The 23078-nt window shown below is 51.6% G+C and overlaps 1 protein-coding gene and 1 long non-coding RNA gene across 3 annotated transcripts in view; one reads left to right on the top strand and one right to left on the bottom strand.

Annotated features, from left to right (window-relative positions):
• The window catches only part of PEPD (peptidase D), a 109644-nt gene that overhangs the window by 57937 nt on the left and 28629 nt on the right, over positions 1 to 23078 (bottom strand). For both annotated transcript variants that reach the window (XM_025425197.3, XM_025425198.3), the window contains 3 exons: positions 16028 to 16072; positions 6789 to 6864; positions 5766 to 5812 (listed from right to left, as the gene is read on the bottom strand). In XM_025425197.3, the coding sequence (XP_025280982.1) occupies positions 5766 to 5812; positions 6789 to 6864; positions 16028 to 16072 (168 nt within the window). The remainder of the gene's footprint in view (positions 1 to 5765; positions 5813 to 6788; positions 6865 to 16027; positions 16073 to 23078) is intronic.
• On the top strand, positions 5026 to 14380 carry LOC112645566 (uncharacterized). The gene is made up of 3 exons (XR_003127128.3): positions 5026 to 5096; positions 5404 to 8231; positions 14089 to 14380. It is a non-coding gene; the product is annotated as an uncharacterized LOC112645566 (long non-coding RNA).

The raw sequence follows: 23078 nt of genomic DNA, 5'->3' as shown, positions 1-23078 counted from the left end.
AGCTCAGAGGTCAACTGTGCCAGGTGAGGCCTAGGCTTGGGGGCGGGGGCAGGAAAAGCACCTTCTCTGTGTCAGCTGCCTGTGCTTCCTACAGCCATAATCACGAGTTAGCAGGCTTGTGGTCGTGGGGTTTCCTATAGACTCTCCCATCTTCCAATTATCCTCATGGGAGTTTAATTTTTTAATCCTCAAAAAAGGAAAAAAAAATGGCTTGAACAACATATCAAGGGTCCTGCAACCTGCTCCGGCGGGTGGGTAAAGTAAAAAAGATCAACTACTTGACCCGGGACCCAACAGCTTACATGGAGTGTGTGTGTGTAGGCGTGGGTGTGTGTGGTGCAGTGTGTATGTGTGTGGTATATACGTGCACAGTATGTGAGTGTGGTATGTGCTGGGGGGTCTCTGTGTGATGTGTGTGTCTGTGGTGCATGTACAGTACATGCGGGGTATACGTGTGGTGTGTATGATGCGTGTGGTGTGTGGGGGGCTGTGCAGCTGTGTGTGATACATGTGTCCACAGTGTGTGAGTGTGCTGGGGTAGCAGTATGTGTACAGATACGGCATGTGGAGGTGTGTGGGGGTGTGTGTGTATCAGCAGGTGGTGTCAGTAAGTCCCTGTGTGGGTGGGTGAGTGGAGGGGTGTGTACGGGTGAGTGGGTGGTGTCTCTGTGTGTGTCTGGCGGGTGCTACATGTGTATGGGTGGATGTGTGGTGTCTGGTGTCTGCGTGTGTAGCTCTGTGGTGCGTGGGGGGGTGAGGGTCTGGTATCAATGGGTGGTGTCTGTACGTGTGTGTACATCTACGGTGTGCGCACGAGGCAGTGAGTGTGTGGTGTCGGAGCAGTGGCTGTGTGTGTGCGTGCCTGTGATGTGTGTGTCCTGCCAGTGGGTGCTGTGTCTGTGTGTATGTGGTGACGGTGGGAGATGTGTGTGTACATTTGTGGTGTGTGTGTGGGGGTGTGCGTGTGTGTATGTGTATATGTGGTGTCGGCGGGTGGTGTTAGTGTATGTCTGGGGTGAGTGTGTGCGGTGTCAGTGGTGTGTGTGTGTACGTGCGTGCCTGGGCGTGCAGGGTCAGAGCAGGAGACCCCTTCCCCTCAGCCCTCGGCCCTCGGCCCGGGCCCCCCTCTCGCAGCCCAGCCCGGACTCCGCGGGCACACTGAACACCCAGGAGGTGCCCTGCTCCATCCGGCCAGAGGGCAGGGAAAGGCCACAGACCTCAGCGCGGGGGGCAAGCGCTGCATTAATAAAGGCCTGGAAGAAAGCAGGAGGCGTGAGCAGAGAAAACCCAGGCCCTGTCGACGGTCTCCAGGCAGGGCCAGGGTCCTCCTCGACCTGGGGAGCAGGACGGCCGTGCTCACCCCCCCACCCGCACCTCACAGACCCTCTGGCCTCATAAAGCCCTCGCACAACCCGCACGGAGGCTGTCCTGGAAGGCCCCGGACGCCCCCCTGTACAGCCTGGAGAGGAAGACCACATAATTTCAATTAAGGTCCAGGCTGTCAAAAAACATCGTTATTAATCTCCTCGTGGCAAATGTGAGCCGGGACCTGCTTACACAGCCAATTGAGCATGCTCTAAATTAGTGTTTGCAGGTAACCGCTCCAGCTGCCGGCCCCACGCCAGCCGGCCACAAGCTGGTTCCGCCACTAACACGAGATAACAGGACGCGGCGACGCACCGCCTGACTGGGCCCTGCTGTTAGCGCCCCATTTACCCGCACGGTAACGTCGTATTGGCCTAACACAATTTACCACACCTCGATTGCGGAAGATGATCGTTTCCTCTGAAAACCCTATTCACAGGCACAGCACAAAGGAGGACGGGTCTTCATAAACGCCATCAGCTCGCTTTCTTTTCGTTTTTGTGTGTGTGTGTGTGTGTGTGTGTGTGTGTGTGTGTGTTGCATGCCCTCAAGATTTTATGACAAGCCTCTGATAATAAAACAACAAAAAGGGATGAGGCTTAGGACTCGGTTTCCCGGCCAGCGTCTCTTCAGCCCTAGTCTGAGCACCCACTGCCTTGATGGTGCGCCCTCTTTTGAGAAAATCAGCCCCATCTCAGCGCCCCCCGGCCCCTGTCCCCTACTGCCCCCTGCCTCCAGTCCGGCTGCACACCAGTCCCTGCTCTTCTTGACCCTGTGTCCCTCTGTGGGGCTGGGGCTGGGGCTGGCCACGCTCCCGGCAGAAGGTCCCGCAGGGTCTAAGGATGCTCTTTGGACCCCTGTGGGTCGGTGGCCTGCACAGGAGTCTGGCCACCCTGGGCCTCCCCGGGAATCAGTGTGGCCTGCGCTAAAACGGTCACACCCTACGGCGAAGCAACACCTGCGCTAGGGGAGATTTTATAGCCCCACCTAGTTAAGGAAGGAGTCTAAAAGCTCACGTTGGGACAGAGGACAGCAAAGCACAGCTCAGGCCACTTCCTTCTGTCTCCCATCCACGCCCCCCACACAGACTTGACACCACCTGTGGGGCAGACCCTGCGCATGAAGGAGACGGGACTTCAAGAAGCCTCCAGCCTCCCAAGGACGCAGACCACAAACTGTGTCGCAGCCCACCCCCACCCCCCCACCCACCCTGGGCAGTGACAGAGAAATGTGCCAGTGGGGAGGAGGCTCGGGGCAGAGGGAAGCCAGCAGCCCGCATGCTCACCACTGCAAGTGTCCCCACGGGCTTTGGGCGGCACCGGCGGTAGGGAGCGCCCTCCTCGAGCCTGGCCAGGGACACCCCAAGACGTGACAATGTCCCAGGACAACCAACCTCCCACCGCCTTTGGGGGTGACACCCTCTGCCCCCACAGGTCACCCTGCCCACCTGTCCCTCAGAAACAGACTCCGTCTCTTGTTCACATCTTCTCTGCCTCAGCTATTCCTGGGCGCAGTCCCCAACCCCCCAACCCTGCACCCCAGGAAGGTTCCCGCTCTCTGCTCCCAGGGCAGGCACCGCTTCCATGGCATACCTCCTACAGTCAGCCCCGCGGGCGGCAAGGTATACAGTAGGTACACAACAGTGCACACACCTCGCATGTCCAGTGGAGTGGAAGTAATGCCCCTGGGCTCCCTCAGGGAGGCTCCGGCGTGAGCTTCAGGCTCATTCCTCTGAGAGTGTCCCCTGATACAGAGGACACAGCTGTGGGGCCAGGGGACAGAATGGAGGGCGGGGGGGGGGGGGGGGGACCGAGTAGTCTGAAGGCAAAGGTACGATGTCCCCAGAGCTCAGCTGAACAGAGGCCCCTTCACACAGCAGCCAAACTCAACGTGCAGCCTCTGGATCCCAACGCAAACGCAAACGGACCGACGTGGGCCAGGTAGTGACAAGATTAAGGAATTAGTAATCTGGTTAGCTGTGGTGGTCCCTGTAAAGGGCAAAGGTCCCCAACCCCTGAGATACCTCCGGCTGCACTGACACCTGAACTGACATGACGTCAGTTCGGTTTTAAATACCACAGCCAAACAAGAGGAGACAAAAACCCTGGTGGGGACTTCGAGGTTCACTGCCCTACTCTTTTTTTCTTTTTTGCAGAGGGTGATAGGTATTTGAAATTTCTCATTAGAAGAGAAAACAGACGTCCACGGCCTTGGGTGGGGGATAGGGAGCTGGGGGAATATTCCGAGGGCCCCTGGCCAGAGCTGCACAGGCCAGCCTGAGCTGCAGAGGCTCAGGCTCTGGACCCCGGTGGGAGGGCAGCTCAGGTGCCTCCCAGGGGCCAGCTTTGGAGCAGGACTGCCAGCAGCTGAGGACACGAGGCCGCCGGCGCGCAGGAGACCGCAGGGCTCCACTCGGGGGCAAGCTAGTCCTGCTCTAATTTCTGGGTTATTTTTATTCGAGGCACCAGCCACGGGCCAATTCAGCTGGGAACGGATTTGTGGGGCAGTGCCCGTCTGGGGGACCGCTGCCCGGCCCACCTCCCAGGCAGCCCCGCAGAACTCCTGTCCCAGATCCTGGTCGGGGGCGAGGACTCTGGGACTACCAGAGCAGACACCACGTGGCAGCAGACCACGTGAAGGCAAAAGCTGGGACAGCTCTGTGTGCCCGTCCCCATCCTCCTCCAGTGCGACAGAGCTGGGTCCTCGATGAAGCTCATGCTCCATGTCCCCTCCTGGATGCCACAGCAACGGGGACCCTCAAAGCCACATTAACCTCTTTCTACCCGGGGTAAGAGGACAGAAATACAGACGCCCTCTGTACTGGACTCCCTTCAGGGTTAGACTCGGAAAAAAATGCCTGTCCCCGAGCCACATGACGGTGAACACCCCCCCCCCCCCCGCCGCCCGCTGCGCAGACAACTTGCGGGCAGACCAGAAAGGCTGTGAGGGGCACGTGGACACAGAGCGGGCCCTGACGGCACCCAGGTGGGCTCTGCAAAGTGGGGAAGGGGAGGCAGCACCACGGTCCTGCAAGGCCAGGTAGGAAGGGGCAGCCCAGAATGCAGGTGGCTGTAAAGGTGCAACTCTTTTTTTCTGTCCTCACAACACTCTGACACCAAGCGTGTGGGTTTCTCACTCCAAGCAATTTTCCACTTCTCCGTGGTCACCAACTCAACGTCCTACACTTTAATTCTGACACCAACTGCCAGAGTTAGCACAGACCTCCCAGGTTAAGGGCCATGTCCCACAAGCCTGTCCCCGCTTCAGACACAAGTCACAAGTCCAGGTCTCTGGCCCTTATGACAGCCTGGCTATAAACCGGTGGTTGCCATGACCCCCTCCTGGGTCTGATAACGGCTAGAACGGCTCACAGAACTCAGGAAAGTGCTTTACGCGCTATTACCACTGTATTGGGAAGGATACAGCTCAGGAAGGGCGAACAGGAGACAGGTGCCCAGGGCAAGGTAAGGGGGAAGGGGCGAGGAGCTTCCATGCCTGCCCTGCACCCCTCCGCCCCAGCCTGTTTAAGCTTTCTCTGGAGGTTCCTCTAGCAACCAGCCCCCACCTTCGAAGAGTCGCTCAGGTGTGCCTGAAAGGGGCTTATTGTGAATAGGGACGCTCTCCCTGAAGGAATTCTAGAAGGGTTCTAGAAGCTCTGTGCCAGGAACTGGGGGATGGAAGCCAAATACGCAGTTCTCATTATGTCCTCTCCCCAGCAGAGCTTCCAGATGGTACTGTCACTGGTGGGGAGATGCTGGATGGGGGGCCTCCTGCCCCAGGACCTAGGCGGGAGGAGAGCCACCGGGGCAGTGTGGGTGTGACCCCAGGGCTTCCTCCAGCCAGGAGCAGCATGTGCTGAGCCCTGGGTCCCAGAGCCGGGCTGAGGAGCTCATCACGGCCGGGCCGCCCCAGGAAGGGCTGGGTGGGCGGGAGGCAGGGGCTCGCTGGAGGCCGCTGGAGTGCCCCTTTACGAGCCACTTAACCGTTCCTTGACCCAGTCGTCCCAGCACAGCAGACGTAATGGCACTGTTTACACAGGACAACGGCAAGCTGCTTTACCAGCGGCTTTCAGAGTCACCATGGCAGCTATTTGGTAAAGTTCCCTGCAAACTGCAGAAACCGAGTCCGAGAGTGGATTGATGGGGCACTAAGCCATCCTGAAAAGTCATCAAAGACCATCAGCATCAGACACTGCCCAGAGCCAGGGAGGTGGCCACAGTCGGAAGACAAACGCCCTGCACCCGGCACTGAAGCCCTGCTCATGGTCTCCACTCAATCCGCGCGGGGCTGCGGCGCCTCATCTGGTACTTACTTGCTCAGAGAACATAAATTGTTGTGTTTTTTTTTTTTTTTTTTTTTTTTTACTTTTAATCTTTACCCAGAGAAACACCGCGGCTTACCTTTCCATCTCATATTCTTTCATTCCCACTTTTACGGCCTTCATTACCTGGAGGATGGATATTAAGCAAAGACATTTGTATTAAGCAGATAAGTAACACTGCCTTATAAATAATGTATAGCTCTTTTTCAAAAGAAATCTCTTCTTAAAAAAAAAAAAGAAAAAATGATATGTGCACACAGTGGTGCAGACATGTGACGAATTAGAACTTTTTTAAAGCTCCAAGAGCCATACCGTTTATTTAAACCACTGTGGGGCGCTTCCATTTGGGAGCCCGTGAGCACCCGGCACCAAGCTACATGGCTCAGGTGGCGGCAGACGGATGGCGGCCAAGATTTAACCAAGATGTCTGGTGAATACTTAATGCTCAGACAGTGATCCTATCCTCAAAGGTTTCCTTTGTTCAGCTGTCATTAAACACACACAAAACGAACTCATGCAAGAGACTGTGGCCCACCAATGACCCTTATCTGTCTCGTGATGCAAAGCTGTGGCCGTCACTAAGCAGGCGCCAGGCTCTCCCAGTCACCCTGAACGTCCTATGAGAAATACGCTTCCTTATTTGCTCTTGCTCCTCAGGTGAAGTGGGAAGGTTGGGAAAGAGCCACGCGAGGGAGGCTGTTTTTGGAAAACAGAGGACGGTAATCAATGTCTTTGAATCACGGGTAAGGGTGGGAGATCCTTTAAAAGGAGCAGGAACTGCAGGAGTGCCAGGACGGAGAGCCCTACCCGCCTGGAAGTGAGGACTTCTTGCTGGGAAATATTCAGAGGGTGGGGTGGGTGTCTTAAGGTGAGGAACTGGGGCAGAGGTCCTGCTGTCCCTGTCCTGCGCCCATCGGGGAAGAGAAAAGAGCCACCACTGGGTCTCTGCCAGAAGCAACACCTGCTACCCGTTCACATGGCACAGGGGACAGGGCCACCCCGGGACCATCCATCTCAGTAAGGCCCTCTCGCCCCACTCAGAGCCATGCTGCTTGCCCACCCGCGCTACAAGGGCGCTCCGAGGAGCCTGTGCCCCGCTTACCTCCCGGTGCGCCTCACTGGAGATTCTGTTGGTGTAACGCAAAACCTCCAGCTCCATGTCCGTCTTAAAGACCCGGCTTCAGAGAGAACAAAGTGGCAAAGTCAGTGATGCCCAGCAGGGACTGGCTGGACCGCCCCACCCCCACCCCTGGCCGACCTCCGGGAGACTTTGGGATGCACCACACCTTGCACAGCCTGGGGAGGAGCACAGAGCCAGCCTGTGCCCAGCCAGGCTGCAGAAGGGCCACTGGGGTGTGGGGGTGGCGGCAGGACGGGCCACCGCGCCCCAGCAGTGACACACTGCACTCAGCACTGCCCATCCTGATCTAACGCCAGACTTGGGTGTGCAGGCTGGTTCTAGTTATAAGATCTGGAAACCACTGTGCGTGGTCGAAGAAACCCAGATTCTGCAGCCAGACATCTTGCCTCACTGAGACTCCATTTCCCCATCCACAACATGGGGATAGAATCTACCTTGCAAGGCTGCCGGACCTGAATCACATGTGCAGACTCCCAGGGCTCTGCCCAGGTAGCTGAAGAGGTCACCTGGTCTACCGGCAGGTCTACCCACCCACCTGCCCTTGGGGCAGCCCAGGAATATATCTCCCGGCCCCGTCAGGCCCCCTACGGACCCAGGGGTTGGAGGTGGGGTGGTAACAGCCACTTCCAGCCAGGAGTACAGCTAAGAATGTGGAAACGGCAGGTGTACAGAGAGGAGGAGACAAGAGAGGGGAGCTGTGCGGGGCAGGCAGGTGCAACCAAGAGGCCCTGCTGTCCTTCCCAGACTCAGCTCTGCCTCTAGCAACTAGATTCCCAGGGGTCCTGGGGCCCGCTCAATAAATTCATGTTAAATTGTCCAAATTTGGTTAGGTCCCTGGTCTTTGCAATCAACCTCATTGCCAAGTAAGACTCAGCTAGAGAAGCCACGTAAATATTTGTTTTCAGCCTCCGCTTCAGATAAGCAACTCCAGGCCATGGGCATTTCAGCGGCAGCCCAGCGTCCCCAGTGCATGCCCCCTGGCCAGCTCCACCTCCTTTACACAGGGTGACGCACCTCCACTACCTCTCCCTCTCACGCAGAAAACACACTCCAGCACCCCGCAGACGAGCAGGGCCAGAGTGTCTGACGATGGTAGACCAGTGCCCGCCCCTCCGTTCAGTGTGTCCCTCGTCCAGCCGCTGTCAGCAGGGCCCTGAAGCCTGACCAAGGCCAAGGATGGCAGCGGAGGTGCTCCCACCTCCATCAGAGGCAGCGAACCTCTGGGGACGTCACAGAAGCAGCCCAAGCCAGCCAGTGACTCACACTGTCTCCATGGTGCCATCCAGCTGGGACAGCCAGCCATCTGTCACGGGGAAGTGACGAAGGCATCTTGCAGCACCGTGACGCCCTCCTAAGACCGTAAAACCTTCTGGGGAATGTGGAAAAGATAAGCCCCTCAGCCCGGTGAGACTTTTTTCCAAACAAATATCCTTCCTTTCTTGAGGAAGCAGGCCCTGAAGCCTGACGCCTGGCTCTTGATAGTCATAAGGTGTCTCTCTCCACCAGGGGGGCTGGGCGCAGTGCCACCTGGAAAACAGAAAGCTGCTTCCTGTGCCCTGGAGGTGAGGGTCCAAAGCCTGGGCAGCTCAGCTCCCGAGGTCCAAATCCACTCACAGGGTAGCCTAGCAGCCCCTGGTGCTTCGCTCCTCACTGCCGCCTGCTGAGTCCTGCTAAGTGGGGAGTGGGCCTCTGTTCTCCACCGCAGGGATGACCAGAGCAACAACACAGGTGGGAACCGGGCGCAGGCTGTGCCCACCTCCAGCCCTCTGCCCCTCTATTCGGCTGAGATCGCTGGTGCATCCTGCCAGCCACCACCCTTGCCAACATTTCAGACCCCTAGGTGCTGTGCCCACACACCCACATGGGCTTGGCCAAACCCCCAAGAGGGCTGAGCCGGGGCCTGTGCCTGCTGCAGGCATGAGCCCGGGCCACCAGGCCTGCAGGAAAGTCTGCGACAGCGCGCATGAGATGGCAAGCTCCCCGTCGTCAGCCCCACCAGCCTCGGCACCGTCCCAGTTGTGCTAGGAGTTGCATGGGGGCACGAGGGCAGGAGGGCTCCTTTCAACTTTATCTCCCTAAGATCCCCCCACCCCCTCTTCGGGCCTCCTCCCCTTCTCAGTGCACGAATGAACTCCTCTCTATCCCCTTAACTCCAAGCCTTCCCCTCCACCCACCCACTTACAAGGGAAGGGGTGGTTCCGGCTCAGCACCCCAACACACGCCTGGGCTTGGAGCCCACCTGGCCCCCGTGACCACACCCACCTCCTCGCCTTCCTCCTCCGGGCAAGCTCTATCCCCAGCTACTCCACCACATTTCTGGACGGGAGACCATAGCCGTCGCTGCTTTGGGAGGGGAGTGGGAGCAGCTTCGTGTTCTATCTCAGACCTCTCCTCCATCTCCTCCCACACCCCACTCTTCTCCTTCAGCCTCCCACCCCACCCCGCCAGCCCCTCTCTCACCAATGTGTGGGAGAAGGACCCCAGGCTGCCAAATCCACAGGCATTCCGTGACCGCTGAGAGGAAGCAGCACAGTGAGCCCTGCCTCCTCTGGCACCACTGGGCTGCCACCCCCCCTCCATCTCCCTCTCCTGCTCCCAAACCACCCCACCCCCCACCCCCATCTCTGGCACAGGCCTCTCAGTTGTGCTTCCACCTGTAGGTCCTCCAGGTGCCTCCAGCTCAGCCCACAGCTCCACCCCAACCCTGCTGCTTTAAACAGACACCTGCAGGGCATCCCATACACCTTCCTGGCATCTGCCCATTGCTCTCACATCCAAGTGATGACCAAGGGCTGCAGTTCTACCTCTACAACCTCTCTCACACCCTCCGTTTCCCTCCATCCAGACCCCACTGCCTTCAGCCTGGACAACTCTCCAGTCTCTTCTTGCCTCCAGGCCTCTTTGCTCACGGACAGTGGCTGAGGATCTTTAAGAAACACAAATGTAACCATGCTTTTCCTTGCTTAAAAGCTTTGGGGGCCTCTAAATGTCCTCGGGATGGATTTCGACTGCTCCTGAGGCTTCCCATGCCTGTCTCCAACACCTGCCTGCACTCACCCCCGCAGTGATTCTTCCGCGCAGGCCTTTTCACCTCCAGCTCCCACCTGACCCACACCTCGTACCCCTTCCCTACAGTTCCAGGGCAATCTACAGGAATCCTCAGAGAGCCACCATGCGTTGACTTCTCTTACATTTAAGTCTCCTCCCCAGAAGGCCGTGGTCCTGGAAGGCAGAGTTGCAGCACCCCAAGGGCTTGGCCCAAAACAGACACGCAGGAATCAGGGTTAGAAATAGTACCTGGGCGTTGCACCAAACCTGGAAAACACCTTACTGCCCAAATTGAGAGCTCATGGCTCTTTTCAAAAAGAAAAAGAGGCTTCCTCCACTCCACCCTGGGGAGTTTGGCAGCCAGGGTGGGATGTCGCTTAGCTAGGCCTGCCCTGCACAGGCTCCAGCAGCCCAAACTGCCACAGCCACGGCCTTGCCCTGAGCCACGCGGCTAGGAAGAGGCAGCCCCAGGATTTGAACCCCAGGAGCCAACTGCATGATGGGCTCTCCCCTCAGCCCCTCCCTGCAGCAAGAGCACCCGGATCTGCAGAGGGGCTGGGAAAAACAGGCCGCCGACCTCTCCTCCAAGGAGACGTGGTGCCCAAACCACACTCTCTTCCCATCAGAGATGCAAGAACCTCCAACCACTGATGCTGAGGCCTGCTTTCTTTCCCAATTTGAATTGGAGGAAGATGAAAAACGAGGCCTCTACCTGATTTACTCAGAACTTATTTTTAAGTCACGTTAAAAAACACACACACACACATGCACACAACCCGTCAAACAAACCAGGACAAATTATGCCACAAAGGCAGTTGGTTCTCCAACAAAATCAGCCTGGCCCAACTGAATCCGAGCTTTAAAAGGCCCTGAGAACAGGCATCTGCTGCGTGCTGGCTCACCTGATTACCCACAGGGCACTCTGGGCCTAAGTCCTGTCCAGGTGCCAGGTGTCCAGCCTGGCCCAGTATCTCCAGGACACAAGCACCAGAAATGGTTTTTAAGATTACTGTAAAAAATAAGACTTTCCAGTATTCAGTTTCCCTCTATCTTCAGGAAGGACTGACTGTGCTGAGTTTGACGAGGCTACTTCTATTATTCCTGGACATGAAAAGATGAGGAAACAGGGATTTTGCCATGGTCCAACTTCTGTTGTCCCAGGGGCCTGCAGAGGGAGGGCCGCCTGGTGTCAGGCTCAGCCCTGGCCTTGCTTGGCTCCAGGATGTGTGGGATGGCGGTAAGAAATAGGATCTGCAAGTCCTCTATTTCCAGGAAAGGATCAAGGCCACCTCCTCCACGAGGATCAGAGGACCCAGGCTTGGGACAGGACGACATGTATGCAGTTAAGAAGTCTGGGCCGAAAATGGCTCAGGCTCTTGGACTGGAAAGAGGAGGTGGCAGACGTGCAGGTGATGCGGGGACTCCTGCAGAGTCCCCAGGCCTGTGGCCATGCCCCTGACCATCATCATACCCAGACAGTGCCACAGGCAGGGGAGGAGGAGGAGGGGAGGCCAGGCCCAGCATCCCCTACAACAGGCTAGAAATGTCAAAAACTGGACAAGGCTGAGATTTATTTGTGCAATCTGGGTTTTTTTTTCCCCCTTAAATATGCATAGGTCACAAAACAGCCTCTGGGCATTAAACTCAGGATTAAGACATTAATTAGCTGAGGTCTGAATGACTCTGCTGCTGATTAAAATAGTAGCAAGACAGGATGAAGTATATCCAAAATCAGTCTCTAAGCATCCAAGTGCCGCCGTGGTGAACAAAAGCCACTGGAAGGGACGAGATTCCTTCTCTCCTGGAGATGAATGTGCAGGGGGGATGGGCCTGTGGCAGGCGGGCAGGGCCTCAAGGCCAGGGGAGCCCATGTCCTTTCCTTCCACACCCCATGACCTGGTGCTGCAAAGGATAAAATCCCAGAACAACAGGAGGGGACAGAAACGAGAGAGCTCCTTGGAATTATATATCCTCGGGAGGCTCAACCAATAAGTCCTCTCGAAGAAATGAGAGCCATGAAGAAAAGGGTGGTTTCGCTCAGCAGTGAGCTAAGTGTGCTTGAGACTGGACGTGGGCCAAGCAGACGTGGGCTGCACTCAGCGGAGGCCTGGGAGGGTCCACCTCGCTGTGCCCTGTCTTCCTCTCTGTCTGAGGTGCCCACATCCCACCTCCTACCTCCTGGCGCACGGTCATTCAAGGCCTCACCGTGCCCTCAGACACCCCCTGTCTACCTGGCTTTCTTGTTAACGTGGCGTTAAACATCTATTCCTCAGGAGACAAAGACAGCAACCCAACTGGAATACTTTTCTCACACACACACATACACACCCACCAAGAATCTAGGTCATCATCCACGTATCTTTTCTAATTTGGGACACATTAACCCAGGACGCAGGATCCTGCCGCGCTCCTGCCCCGGAACCATCCACACCTCACCGTCTCCCGTGCACACAAAGGCAGGGAAGTAGAAACAGATGTGTTATTCCACTGCGTGATTAATACACGCAGGACACCTTCGCTCTGTGTAATTAACAGTTCTAAAATCGGCGTGTGACTCAATTTAACACAGACTCACTTGAAAACCCAAGAAGGCACACGGCGGTTGCTGACATGCTTGCTCTTCTGTGACGCTTCCAGAGGTACTTAACCGGAATCCAAGGTGCTGAGCTATTAAGACTCTACAAAAGTATCTCCCTTTACTTCCTAACCTAACTTCAGATCAATTTAATCAGCTGTGGAACAGGAGAGTGGAAGCACAGCCTAAATTATGGAAGTGAGACGCCTGCTCTTAAGGTTCAACTTTTGACCTCCCCATTCGAACTGCAATACCCAGCACGAGAAAAGAAATTATCGGTTATGATCTCCTGTTTCTGGGGGAGAGTGCGATTATAGAGGAATTTACCGGAAATCAAAAAGCACTGCTTGAGAGGATGGGAAACAATAAAGCAGTCGCAGAAAGGAAATGAGTGATATCGAAAACAGCAATGAGGACGGAAGCATCCTCTGTGCCGGGGGGGCTGCTCCTTGCCTCCATCAGGCCAGAAGGAATCCCAGGCCCCCAGCCCCCAGCCCCCCAGCCCAGCGCTGACTGGGAGCTGGGGCACATGAGTGGCAGGGGGTATGGAGCTGGAGCCGGCTCAGCTGTTCGGCCCCCGGCCCCCACCTCACCACACGCTGGCCTCACACAAGAGCCACGCCAGGCCCTCTGAGTATGCCTCGTCTCCGTGGCCAAGAGGCCGGAGGGCACGGCTGAAACTCAGCCAAAACCCCCTCCCACCGCTCCAGGGTGCCCGTCAGATACACAAGGAGCAACACAAGACCCTGGAACCATCCTCCTGCCTTTTTCTTGGGCAAATCCCCTCCCTGTGCCTCAGCTTCCTCATCTGCAGAATGGGGATAATCAGAGCACCTAGCTTAGGGCAGAAACAGCATACCTCTCTGAATAAGGGGACGGATGTCAAGTGTTTAGCACCGTATCTTACAGATGTCTCAAAAGGCGACAGACACTGTACTAAGCTGAGTTAACACTTGATTGACTTCTGCTTTCATCCAAGCCTTGAGCCATCATTCATTAAGGGAGAGCACTTCTGCTTTGCACGTGAGGAATCCAAGGCTCAGTGCTATAGGCTGAGTATGTGTCACCCTCCAAAACTGATATGTTGAAACCTAACCTCCAATGTGTTGGCATTCACAGGAGGGGCCTTGGGGAGGCGAACAGGTCATGTGGGCAGAGCTCTCGTGATGGGATTGGTGCCCTTATAAAAGAGACCCCAGAGAGCTCCCCGTCTCTTTTGCCTTTGGGAGGAGGCTGTGAGAACACAGCCATCTAAGGACCAGAAAGTGGGTTTTCACCAGACACTGAGACGGCCAGCTCCTCAATCTTGGATTTCCCAGGTTCTAGAATGGTGAGAAATACATTTCTGTTATTTATGGGCCACTCTCTATGGTAAGTTGTTATGGCAGCCTGAATGGTCCAAGATACTTGGTGACTCTTCGCAAGTTAGGTATTACTGCATCGCCACTAGCAGATGAAACTGAGGCTCAGAACAATCAAGTGAGGATGGCCGGCTGGGGTTAGAGTTTGGATTTGCCTGTGGAGGATTTTTCTATCACCCCAGGCAGCCACTCTAATGGGGTCTAGACAGAGGGGGTAATGAAAGCGTTGAGGACACAGGTGCCAAAAATGTGTCAGTGAATCGTAATTTCATGACAGGGAAAACCTGCTCTCCGTAAACGAGGGGCCAGCCTGCCATTCCACCCAGAACCCATCCTTCACTTAGAGCAGTGATCGTGACCACCATGGATCTCACTCGAGAACGACTGCAGTCACTACAGAGGCGAGCACCCACACTATTAAAACACACCCTTGAGGCAGTAAGGACAATGTGACATTTCTAAAATAGTTCTACTGCCATCAAATGCCAAATAAGTCCTTTCTGCTGCTGGCTTTGATAAAGTTGGGGGGTATTCTTTTGAATGTGGAATCCACCTCAGAGCCTTGGAAATGTCACTAGAATTAAAGCATGCTTGTTCCAAAGTAACAAACTAATGACTTATTCCTTGGGAGATGCTGAAGCGTACCACCCAGTATGGTCTCCAGAACACCCAACTGTAAGTGGCCAGGAGGGAATGTCACAGGCGGGGGCGTAAGTGGGTGTGGGACCATTCCTGAGTATCTGGGATTTATTCTTCTGTCAACAGGGAGCTACAGATGGGCCTGGCATCTGTTACTTTATAAAAACAAGAAAAGGCGGCTGTGTGCTGAAAGGACACCGGCGCCATCCTCAGACCCTATGCGGCTGCCCTCCAGCGCTCCCACGGTCAGCACTGATGCCTATGACGGCACTCAGATTTCCACCTCTGGCCTACCTCAATCTCAGCATGCCCCAAATAAGTCCCTGATCTGCCACAGCACCTTTTCTTGCCAGCCCTCCCCATCCCAGTGGCATGCTACCCAGCTGTTGGAAGACAAAAAACTGGAGTCACCTTCAACTCCACCCTTTACTCAGGTCACAGTCAGCTCCGCCCAGGGTGTTCCCCTTAATCACCACTCTACTCTCAACTGTCACATCACCCTTCACTGCCACCTGGACCCTGCAGCAGCCCCCTAACTGGCAACCTGTTACCTCTCTTGCCCTACAACTGAGTCTCCAGTCTGAGGCTAAAATGACTGCTTAAAATGCAAACATGACCTTATCATTCTCCTCAAATCCTTCAAAGGTTTCCCATGGTTCCCATTTCTCTTAAGACAAAGTTCAAGCTGACACCACAGCCAACCCAGCCGTTGCCTGTCAGACTGCCTATGAACAAGTAGGCCTGAGGCCTGGATCGTCCTCTCCTCCTTCCTGACTGTGCTTCCCCTCACAGGGTTCCCAAACTCCAAGGCTAGAGGAGCGAGATCTCCCTACTAGATGGGGAAACATGACCACATGGTCTTAGCGTCAGACATGAAAAGTCCACACACCTCCCCATTTCAAGTGAGGACGTGCCAAAGGCCCTGCTTCATTTCTCTCTATATTCAGAGTAAGTGCAGATATAGAACAAACAAGAGATATTTCATTGCTATCAAAGAGCAACTTGACAGCTTAGGAAGAAAACTGGTGGCACATCAGAATTGGAGGGCCACTCCCAGGGCCCATAGAGATAATGCCCAAGCTGAGAAGGTGATGCCTTGCTGTGACCTAACAGAAACCAATTATGCTGCAGGTATGCACAGGCTGCCAGTATCAGCAAGGGAGGGAAGCAGGCAACCTAAGAACACATACAACAGGATGCCAACTTGTCAGGACACAGACCCAACATGAGGAAAATATGTTTACCTTTCTGGTAATAGGATTATGTATGATGTTTATTTTTACTCTTTTCATTATCTACTCTGAGCTATATAAGTGTGGCTCATTTATAGTAGAAGATTTTTTAAAGACTCCTAAATAAAGGAAAAGATAAGAGAAATTTAATTGACATTCAAGTGACTCATGCCTTTTCTGAAAAACAGACCAACTGACACATTAAAAAAAAAAGAGATGAGCATTGTTTGGGGGACCATCTTGTCTGAGGGGCTTTCTGAGATGGAGCAGGTGGCAACAGCAGGGTCTCTCAGCTTCCTAAGTGGAGCACAATAAACAGCCAAAGTAGCCACAGGCAATACTCACCACTCCACAATTTCCGGATGAAGAATGGTGTTGTTGACATTAAACCTGTAGAGAAAAAAAAAAAAATCAAGCCTATTAGTTCAATGGTCTATCATCTCCCAGCCAGAAATACCTCTTTCAAGACATACCAAGAGAGGGCCCCAAGCCCTCCTCATGACCCTCTGGCCCATAGAAGGCCTGCTGTTCACTTCCTCCAGCAGCCTTGCAGCCAGGCCAAGTTGTCTAAGCACGGTTAGTTGGAGAACAAGCTGCTTGGCTGCAAAACACCATCCTCTACTCTTGCTAAGCAGACCTAGCAGCCATAGTCTCCTTTGTCAAGTATACCAACATATACACAATAGGAGTCCCAGAAAAAAAAGGAGAAAGATAAAGAAGAATCTGGTGGGGAAAGCCCCCAAACTTCACCAATTTAATGAAAAACATTAATCTACACATCCACAAAGCCCAATAAACTCCAAAAGGATAAATTTCAAAAGACCCACATTCAGACATATCATAATCTGTCAAAAGACAAAGCCAAAATCCTGAAAACAGTAAGAGAAAAAAAAAAAAAAAAAAAAAGCATGGCATACAAGGAATTCTCAATAAGATAAATAGTTGATTTCTTATCAGAAACCATAAAGGCCAAAAGGCAGTAGGATGAAAAAAAAAAAAAAAGATGTGTCAACCAAGATTCTATATCCAGCAAAGCTATGATTAGAAAGAAATATTCTATAATGAAAGAAAAATTAAAAAGGTCCCAGATAAACAAAAACAAAGAGTTCATTGTTAGAACACTTATCCTACCACAAGTCCTAAAAGGAATCTCTCAGACTTCAGTGAAAGAACACGAGAGTAACTTGAAACCACATGAAAAAAAAGGGGGGGGGGGGGGGGCATTGAGAAAAGTAATTACACAGGCAAGTACAGAGACAGGACTAATGTATTTTTTTTGTCCTCCTCTCTGACCTAAGAGGAAACTGCATAAAGCAATAATTGTAAATTTGTACTGACCCACAGAACATGTGAAGATGCCATCTGTATGCAGCAACAGCACAAAGGAGGGGACAACATGCAACCATACAGAAACAAGGTTGTTGTATGCTACTGAAATTAAGGTGACATTAATGCCAAGTAGGCAGTCATAAGTTTAAGAGGTCATTCATAATCCCCCAGGTAACAACTAAGAAAATAATTAAAAACATATAGAAAAGGAGATAAGAAAGGAATAAAAACCATGTACCACAAAAAGTCAATTAAATACAAAAGAAAGTCATAATGGAGAGGCTGAGGAACAAATTTGACATATGACATAGAGAAGCTAATAACAAAATGTCAGAAGGAAGTGATTCCTTATCTGTAATCACTTTAGATGTAAATTCATTTGATTCTCCAATTAAAAAGCAAGGATTCACAGAAGGAATTAAAAGAAATATGATCCGAGGAAATGCTCTAAAAATACACACTTTAGAGTCAAAGACACAAAGAGGTTGCGAGTGAAAGGAAGAGAAAAGATGTATTACACAAACAGAAACCGAAAGTGAGCTGGGACAGCTCTACTAACATCAGACAAAACAAAGCTTAAGACAAAAAATTTTGCTAAAGATAAAGAAGGACATTCTATACAAATAAAAGGATCAATTCATGAAGAAGACATAATAATTATAAACGTATATGCACCTAACAAGACACAACATATATAAATCAAAAACTGACAGAACTGAAGGGGACATAAATAATTCAATATCTGGAGACTTCAATACTCTGCTTCCAGTAATGGATGGAAAGACTAGATGGAAGATGACAAGGAAATAAGAGACTTGAGCAACACTGTAAACCAACTAGACCTAATAGACATCTCTAGACTATTCCACCCTACAGGAGAATACCCATTTTCTCAAATGTGCATGGAACATTCTCCAGAATAGATCATATATTAGGCCATATAACTACTCCCAATAAACTTAAAAGGATGACATCATATTGAGTATGTCCTCCAAGCACACTGGAATGAAATTAGAAATCAGTAACAGAAGAAAAATTCATCTGTGGAAATTAAATTTTATATTCTTACATAACCAATAGGTCAATGAACCACAAGGGAGAGTGAAAATACCCTGAGACAAATGGAAACAAAAATACAACATACCAAAACTTACAGCATGTAGCTAAAGTAGTGCTTACAAGGAAATTACTAGCTAAAAATACCTATGTTAAAAAGGAAGAAAGTTATCTCAAACCAATGACCTACTCTTCCATCTTAAGAAACTAGAAAAAGAAGGAGCACCTGGGTGGCTCATTCAGTTGAGCAACAGCCTCTTGATTTCGGCTCATGATCTCAGGGTTGATATCGAGCCCCATACGTCAGGCTCCGCACTGAGTGTGGAGCCTGCCAGGATTCTCTCTCTCTCTCTCTCTCTCTCCCTCTGCCCCTCTCCCCCCACATATGTGTATACTCTCTCTCACAAATAGAATAAAAATCTTTTTTAAAAAAAACTAGAAAAGGAAGAGGAAACTAAACCCAAAGCAAGCAGAAGGAACAGAACAAAGATTTGAGCAGAAATAAGTGAAATAGAGAACAGAAAAACAATAGAGAAAAATCAATGAAATAAAAATTGGTTCTTTGAAAAGACTGAAAAATTGATAGTTTTAGACTAACCAAGAAACAGAGAGAAGGCTCAAGTTACTGACCAGAGGTGATATATTATTACTGATTTAAAAAAATTAAAAGTATGATAAGAGAATATAATGACCTATATGGCAATAACTAGATAACCAAGATGAAAAAGACAAATTCCTAAAGACACAAACTACCAAAACTGATACAAGAAAAAAAATCCAAATAGACCTATGACAAGTAAAGAGACTGAATTAGTAATCAAAACCTTCTCACAAAGAAAAGCCCTGGATCAAATGCCTTCATCATGAATACCAAATGTTTTAAAACGAGTTAACACCAATCCTTCACTAACTCTTACTAAAAACTAGAAGAGGAAGGAACACTTCTCAGCTCATTCTACAAACTCAGGATTACCCTGATTCCAAAACCAAGACATCACAAGAAGCTATACATGGAAATCTCTTATGAACATTGGCGCACACACACAAAGAAAAAATCTTCAACAAAATACTAACAAAATCCATCAACATATAATGATCCAGTTGGATTATCTCAGGAATGTAAGGTTACTTCAATAGACAAAAGTAATCAATATAATACACCATAATAACAGAATATAGAACAAAACCACAAAGATGTAGAAAAAGTATCTTACAAAATCCAACAACCTTTCATGATAAAAACACTCAATGAACTGGGGAAAGGAACTTCCTTAACCTGATAAAGGTATCTACAAAAAACACACAGCCTACATCATAGTTAATGGTCAAAGATGAAAAGCTTTCCCCTAAGATGGGGAACAAAGTCCTTCCTCTCCACTTTCGTTCAATGCTGCACACAAGAAACATTTATCATAGTCATCGTACACTGCAAGTTTCAACAATTTTCAAAGCACTGAGATACAGAAAATGCTCACTGATTACAGTAGAATTAAACTAGAAATCAGTAACAGAAGGAAAATTGTAAAATACCAATTCATTTGGAAATTAAGCAATACACTTCCAAAGACCCGTTCAAAAAACAAATAACAAAATTAGAAAATAAAAGCATGAACTATCAGAACTGGTGAAATGCAGGTAAACAATGCCCAGAGGAAAACTGATAGCTCTAAATGTATCTATTTAGTGGAAAAGAACACTGAAAACAAATGATCTAAGCTCCCATCGCAAAAATGTCCCTTTCTTCTCTCTCAAGAAGCTAGAGAAAGAACAAACCTAAAGAAATTAAAAGGGAATTAAAAAGCACAGAAATCAATGAAACAAAAGGCAAACATAAAATAAAGAAAAATCTATAAAGCCAAAAGTTGTTCTTTAACAAGATAACCATAATTGAAAAGGGGGCCCCAGGAGACAAAAAGATCAGATTGGGGGCACATCATGTATGACCCTGAGCTCAAGCTGGTGTTGAGAGAGCTGGGGAAGCACAGCATGGCCCGACACAAACAAAATATAGGCCTTGGCAGAGAAGCTGGGGCAAGCCTTCAATCCTCTGGATTCTGAGCCCTGCTCCATCTCAGGTCAGGATATTAAATGCAGGGCATGGTGACTCGTGACCAAGCAGGGACTCTCCATGGCCCTGTTGCCAGTGTTTGAAAATACTTCTCTAACGCCGTGGTTGTGCAGTTGGCACCCCCACTGCTGGCTGAGCCCACTGACGAAGGAAGGACAGAGGAGAGAAGTGGGAAGGGGGCATTAACAGGCTGGGAGGATTCCAGACCTCCAAAGCTTTCAGAACTCCTAACTACACAAATAAGACTAACTCAAAGTCACCTGAAATGTTGTAGAATCAAAGCCCTACCTGTGAAATATGAAAGAGACCACAGGCAGCCAGTATGGTTCAGAGTCAAGAACAGAGCAGCAGATGACATATATCAAGACGACAACGCAGACTCTGCCTCCCATTTCCCCAAATGTCACTTTGACGTTAGGAAAAGCAATGGCCTATCTACTCGGCAGGCAAACACAGCAGTAAAATTTCACTTTACAAAATGTACGTACACATACACACATGCACCTACTGGACACGTGAGCGGCAAAGTGACCCAGCACACAGACACAGGTGCAAACACCACAGGTAAGATGAACACATGCACAGGCAGGCATGCCCGTAGGAAGAGGCACAGACACACACACACAGATGTACACGCAACACACAGACATGTCGACACACCCACACAGCCATACACTTAGACTAATACAGAAAGATCCACCCTTAAAACACAAAGACTCGCACGAAAGGGCACTCAGATACAGAAATACTCAGAGAAACATTCCAGACACACACAGAGAAGAGTCCAAAAGACACTCCCCACGGTGTTGATGGGGTTTAACTTGGGGTGATGAAATCTGGATATTCCTTGCTTTTGCCTCTGCACTGGTTAGCATTTTCTACGACGAGCGTGTATCAATTGGGTAAAAACAACAACAAACCCACCCTGCCTATGAGGGTGGGAAGCAGGTGTCCTGGAAGCTTAGGGTAATCCCCTGGTGGGCTCGGCCTGGCAGCCAGGTGACAAAAATTAAATAGGATGGGCCCCAACGCTCCTGCCCTAGTCCCTGGCCTTCTCCCTGCAGTTTCTAAGCCCGGGAAGGAGGTGAGGTCTGCTGGAGAACAGGCCCTGCGAGGGGCCCCCACTGCCCACCCCTCCTAAGGGCTGGGGTGGGTTCCTATCTCCTCATGGAGATTCCACGGACCATAATACGAAGCCCAAGTTAACCAATATTAACTCGATAAGCAAGTTAACAGGAGCCACAAGGCCAAGTCCCCACCCACACCACAGACTGGCGTTTGGTTGTGATCATCAGCTTTTAACAAAGTCCCTCCATTTCCTGGGTTGAAAAATTCACATCTTTGAATATTAATATTCCTACATTAGCAACCCTCAAATTCAGCAATTTCATATTTAACTGCTTATTTAAATGGAATTAATTTGTAACCAATTGTCTTCAAATATGCAAGGCAATTTAAGTAAATGCCAGGAGATAAGAAATACGCTTATCCTGAATAACCAGCTGATGAAGAGTATCGGCCACACTTCTCTCTGACAACAGCACGAAGCTGAGCCCTCCGTAACTCAGTGCCCTGGCCCAGGGCTCCTGGGCAGTCTGCCTGCTTTGGAGGGAACGGTCTCATGCCAGGAAGGCACCCCCACGGGCCACCTGGCCCCCACAGATCATCTTTTCCTTCATGGTCAGCCTCTCTCTCTCTCTCTCTCTCTCTCTCTTTCTCTGTCTCAGGAAAATCTGCTCTCAAGCCTACCTCCTCAGATGCTAGCAAGGATCCATCATGTCTGCCTCTCTCCCAGGCTACAGGAACCAGGGGCTCCAGGCAGCCGTGGGGGGCACCCACAGGGAGAAGCCCCACACCCTCCTCACTGCACCACGACCCTCTTCACCTCAGCTCCCGCTAGCCTCGGCCACAGAACAGCCCTGGCCGTGCCCTCCGCAGGACCGGGGGAGGAGCACCTGACCCCACTCTCCAGCCAGAGCCCATGGGGTGTATGATCCTTCCATACCTTCTGTGGGAGCTAGCCCTGGCCCAGTGTGGCCACACACGGAGCTGTGGCCTGGGCCAGAGCCCAAACTCAGCACAAAGCCCAGCAGACTGTCCCTGCCTGCTTCCCTCATCCCAGGGAGGACAGAGACACCCTTCCTGGTGACCCTGGGGGCTCCTGGCCGTAGGGAGATCCCAGTGCATGTCCACCACCCCCACAACGCTCCTGTCTTCCTGTGCCCTCTGCTCCTGGTTCTCCACCGTCCCCAACACTGTGAGACAGGACACACTCCCTGCTGTGGGCACCAAGCGGCCTGCCCCTGACCTGAGAAGGCTGAGAGAGGTCTAAGGTCTCCCAGAACCAAACCCACAACCCCACCAGGGTCACAGGCCCAGAGGCGGCCAACCCCGAGGAGCCACATTTGGAGAGAGGGTCACAGGCTGACTGTCCCCCGCTGGACCAGTGCCCAGGGGTCTGGACTGGGTGGACAGGTGAGGCCCCTGTTCTACCATAAGCTCTTTCCTCCCCCAGGCCAACAGATAAAGGTGGGCTGGGAGGCCCATCAACATCAACCTAGAGGCCAAACCTGAACTTCTGCAACAGCAAGTGAGGAAGAAATCCAACCTGTGTGGTATTTCAGAGAAGTTCAAAAGGGTCAAAACCAAAATTTCCAGGAATAAGATGTTTTATTAGGGCAGTGAGAAGCAACCGGTGATAGAAACTGATGGAAAGTAGGACAAGAGCAAGACTCACCTTGCTTAGGAAACAGGCTATTGTTATCCCCAGTGAACAGCTGGGGACGCGGCAAGCAGGGGAATGTAGTGGCGGAGCTGCAGCTGCCCTCAAGGACGATGGCAGAAGCCACGAGGGGACAGAGTCAAGGTGCCTGCAGCCAGGGGGAGTGGGAGGCAGGGCACCGAGCTGCACCCAGAGCCCGGGGAACACAGCGTCCACTGGGA

This window comes from Canis lupus, chromosome 1 (genome assembly GCF_003254725.2).
Source record: "Canis lupus dingo isolate Sandy chromosome 1, ASM325472v2, whole genome shotgun sequence".
NCBI classification, from domain to species: Eukaryota; Metazoa; Chordata; class Mammalia; order Carnivora; family Canidae; genus Canis; species Canis lupus.
The sequence above is the reverse complement of the archived record's forward strand: the minus strand, read 5'-3'. Positions and strand labels throughout refer to the sequence as shown.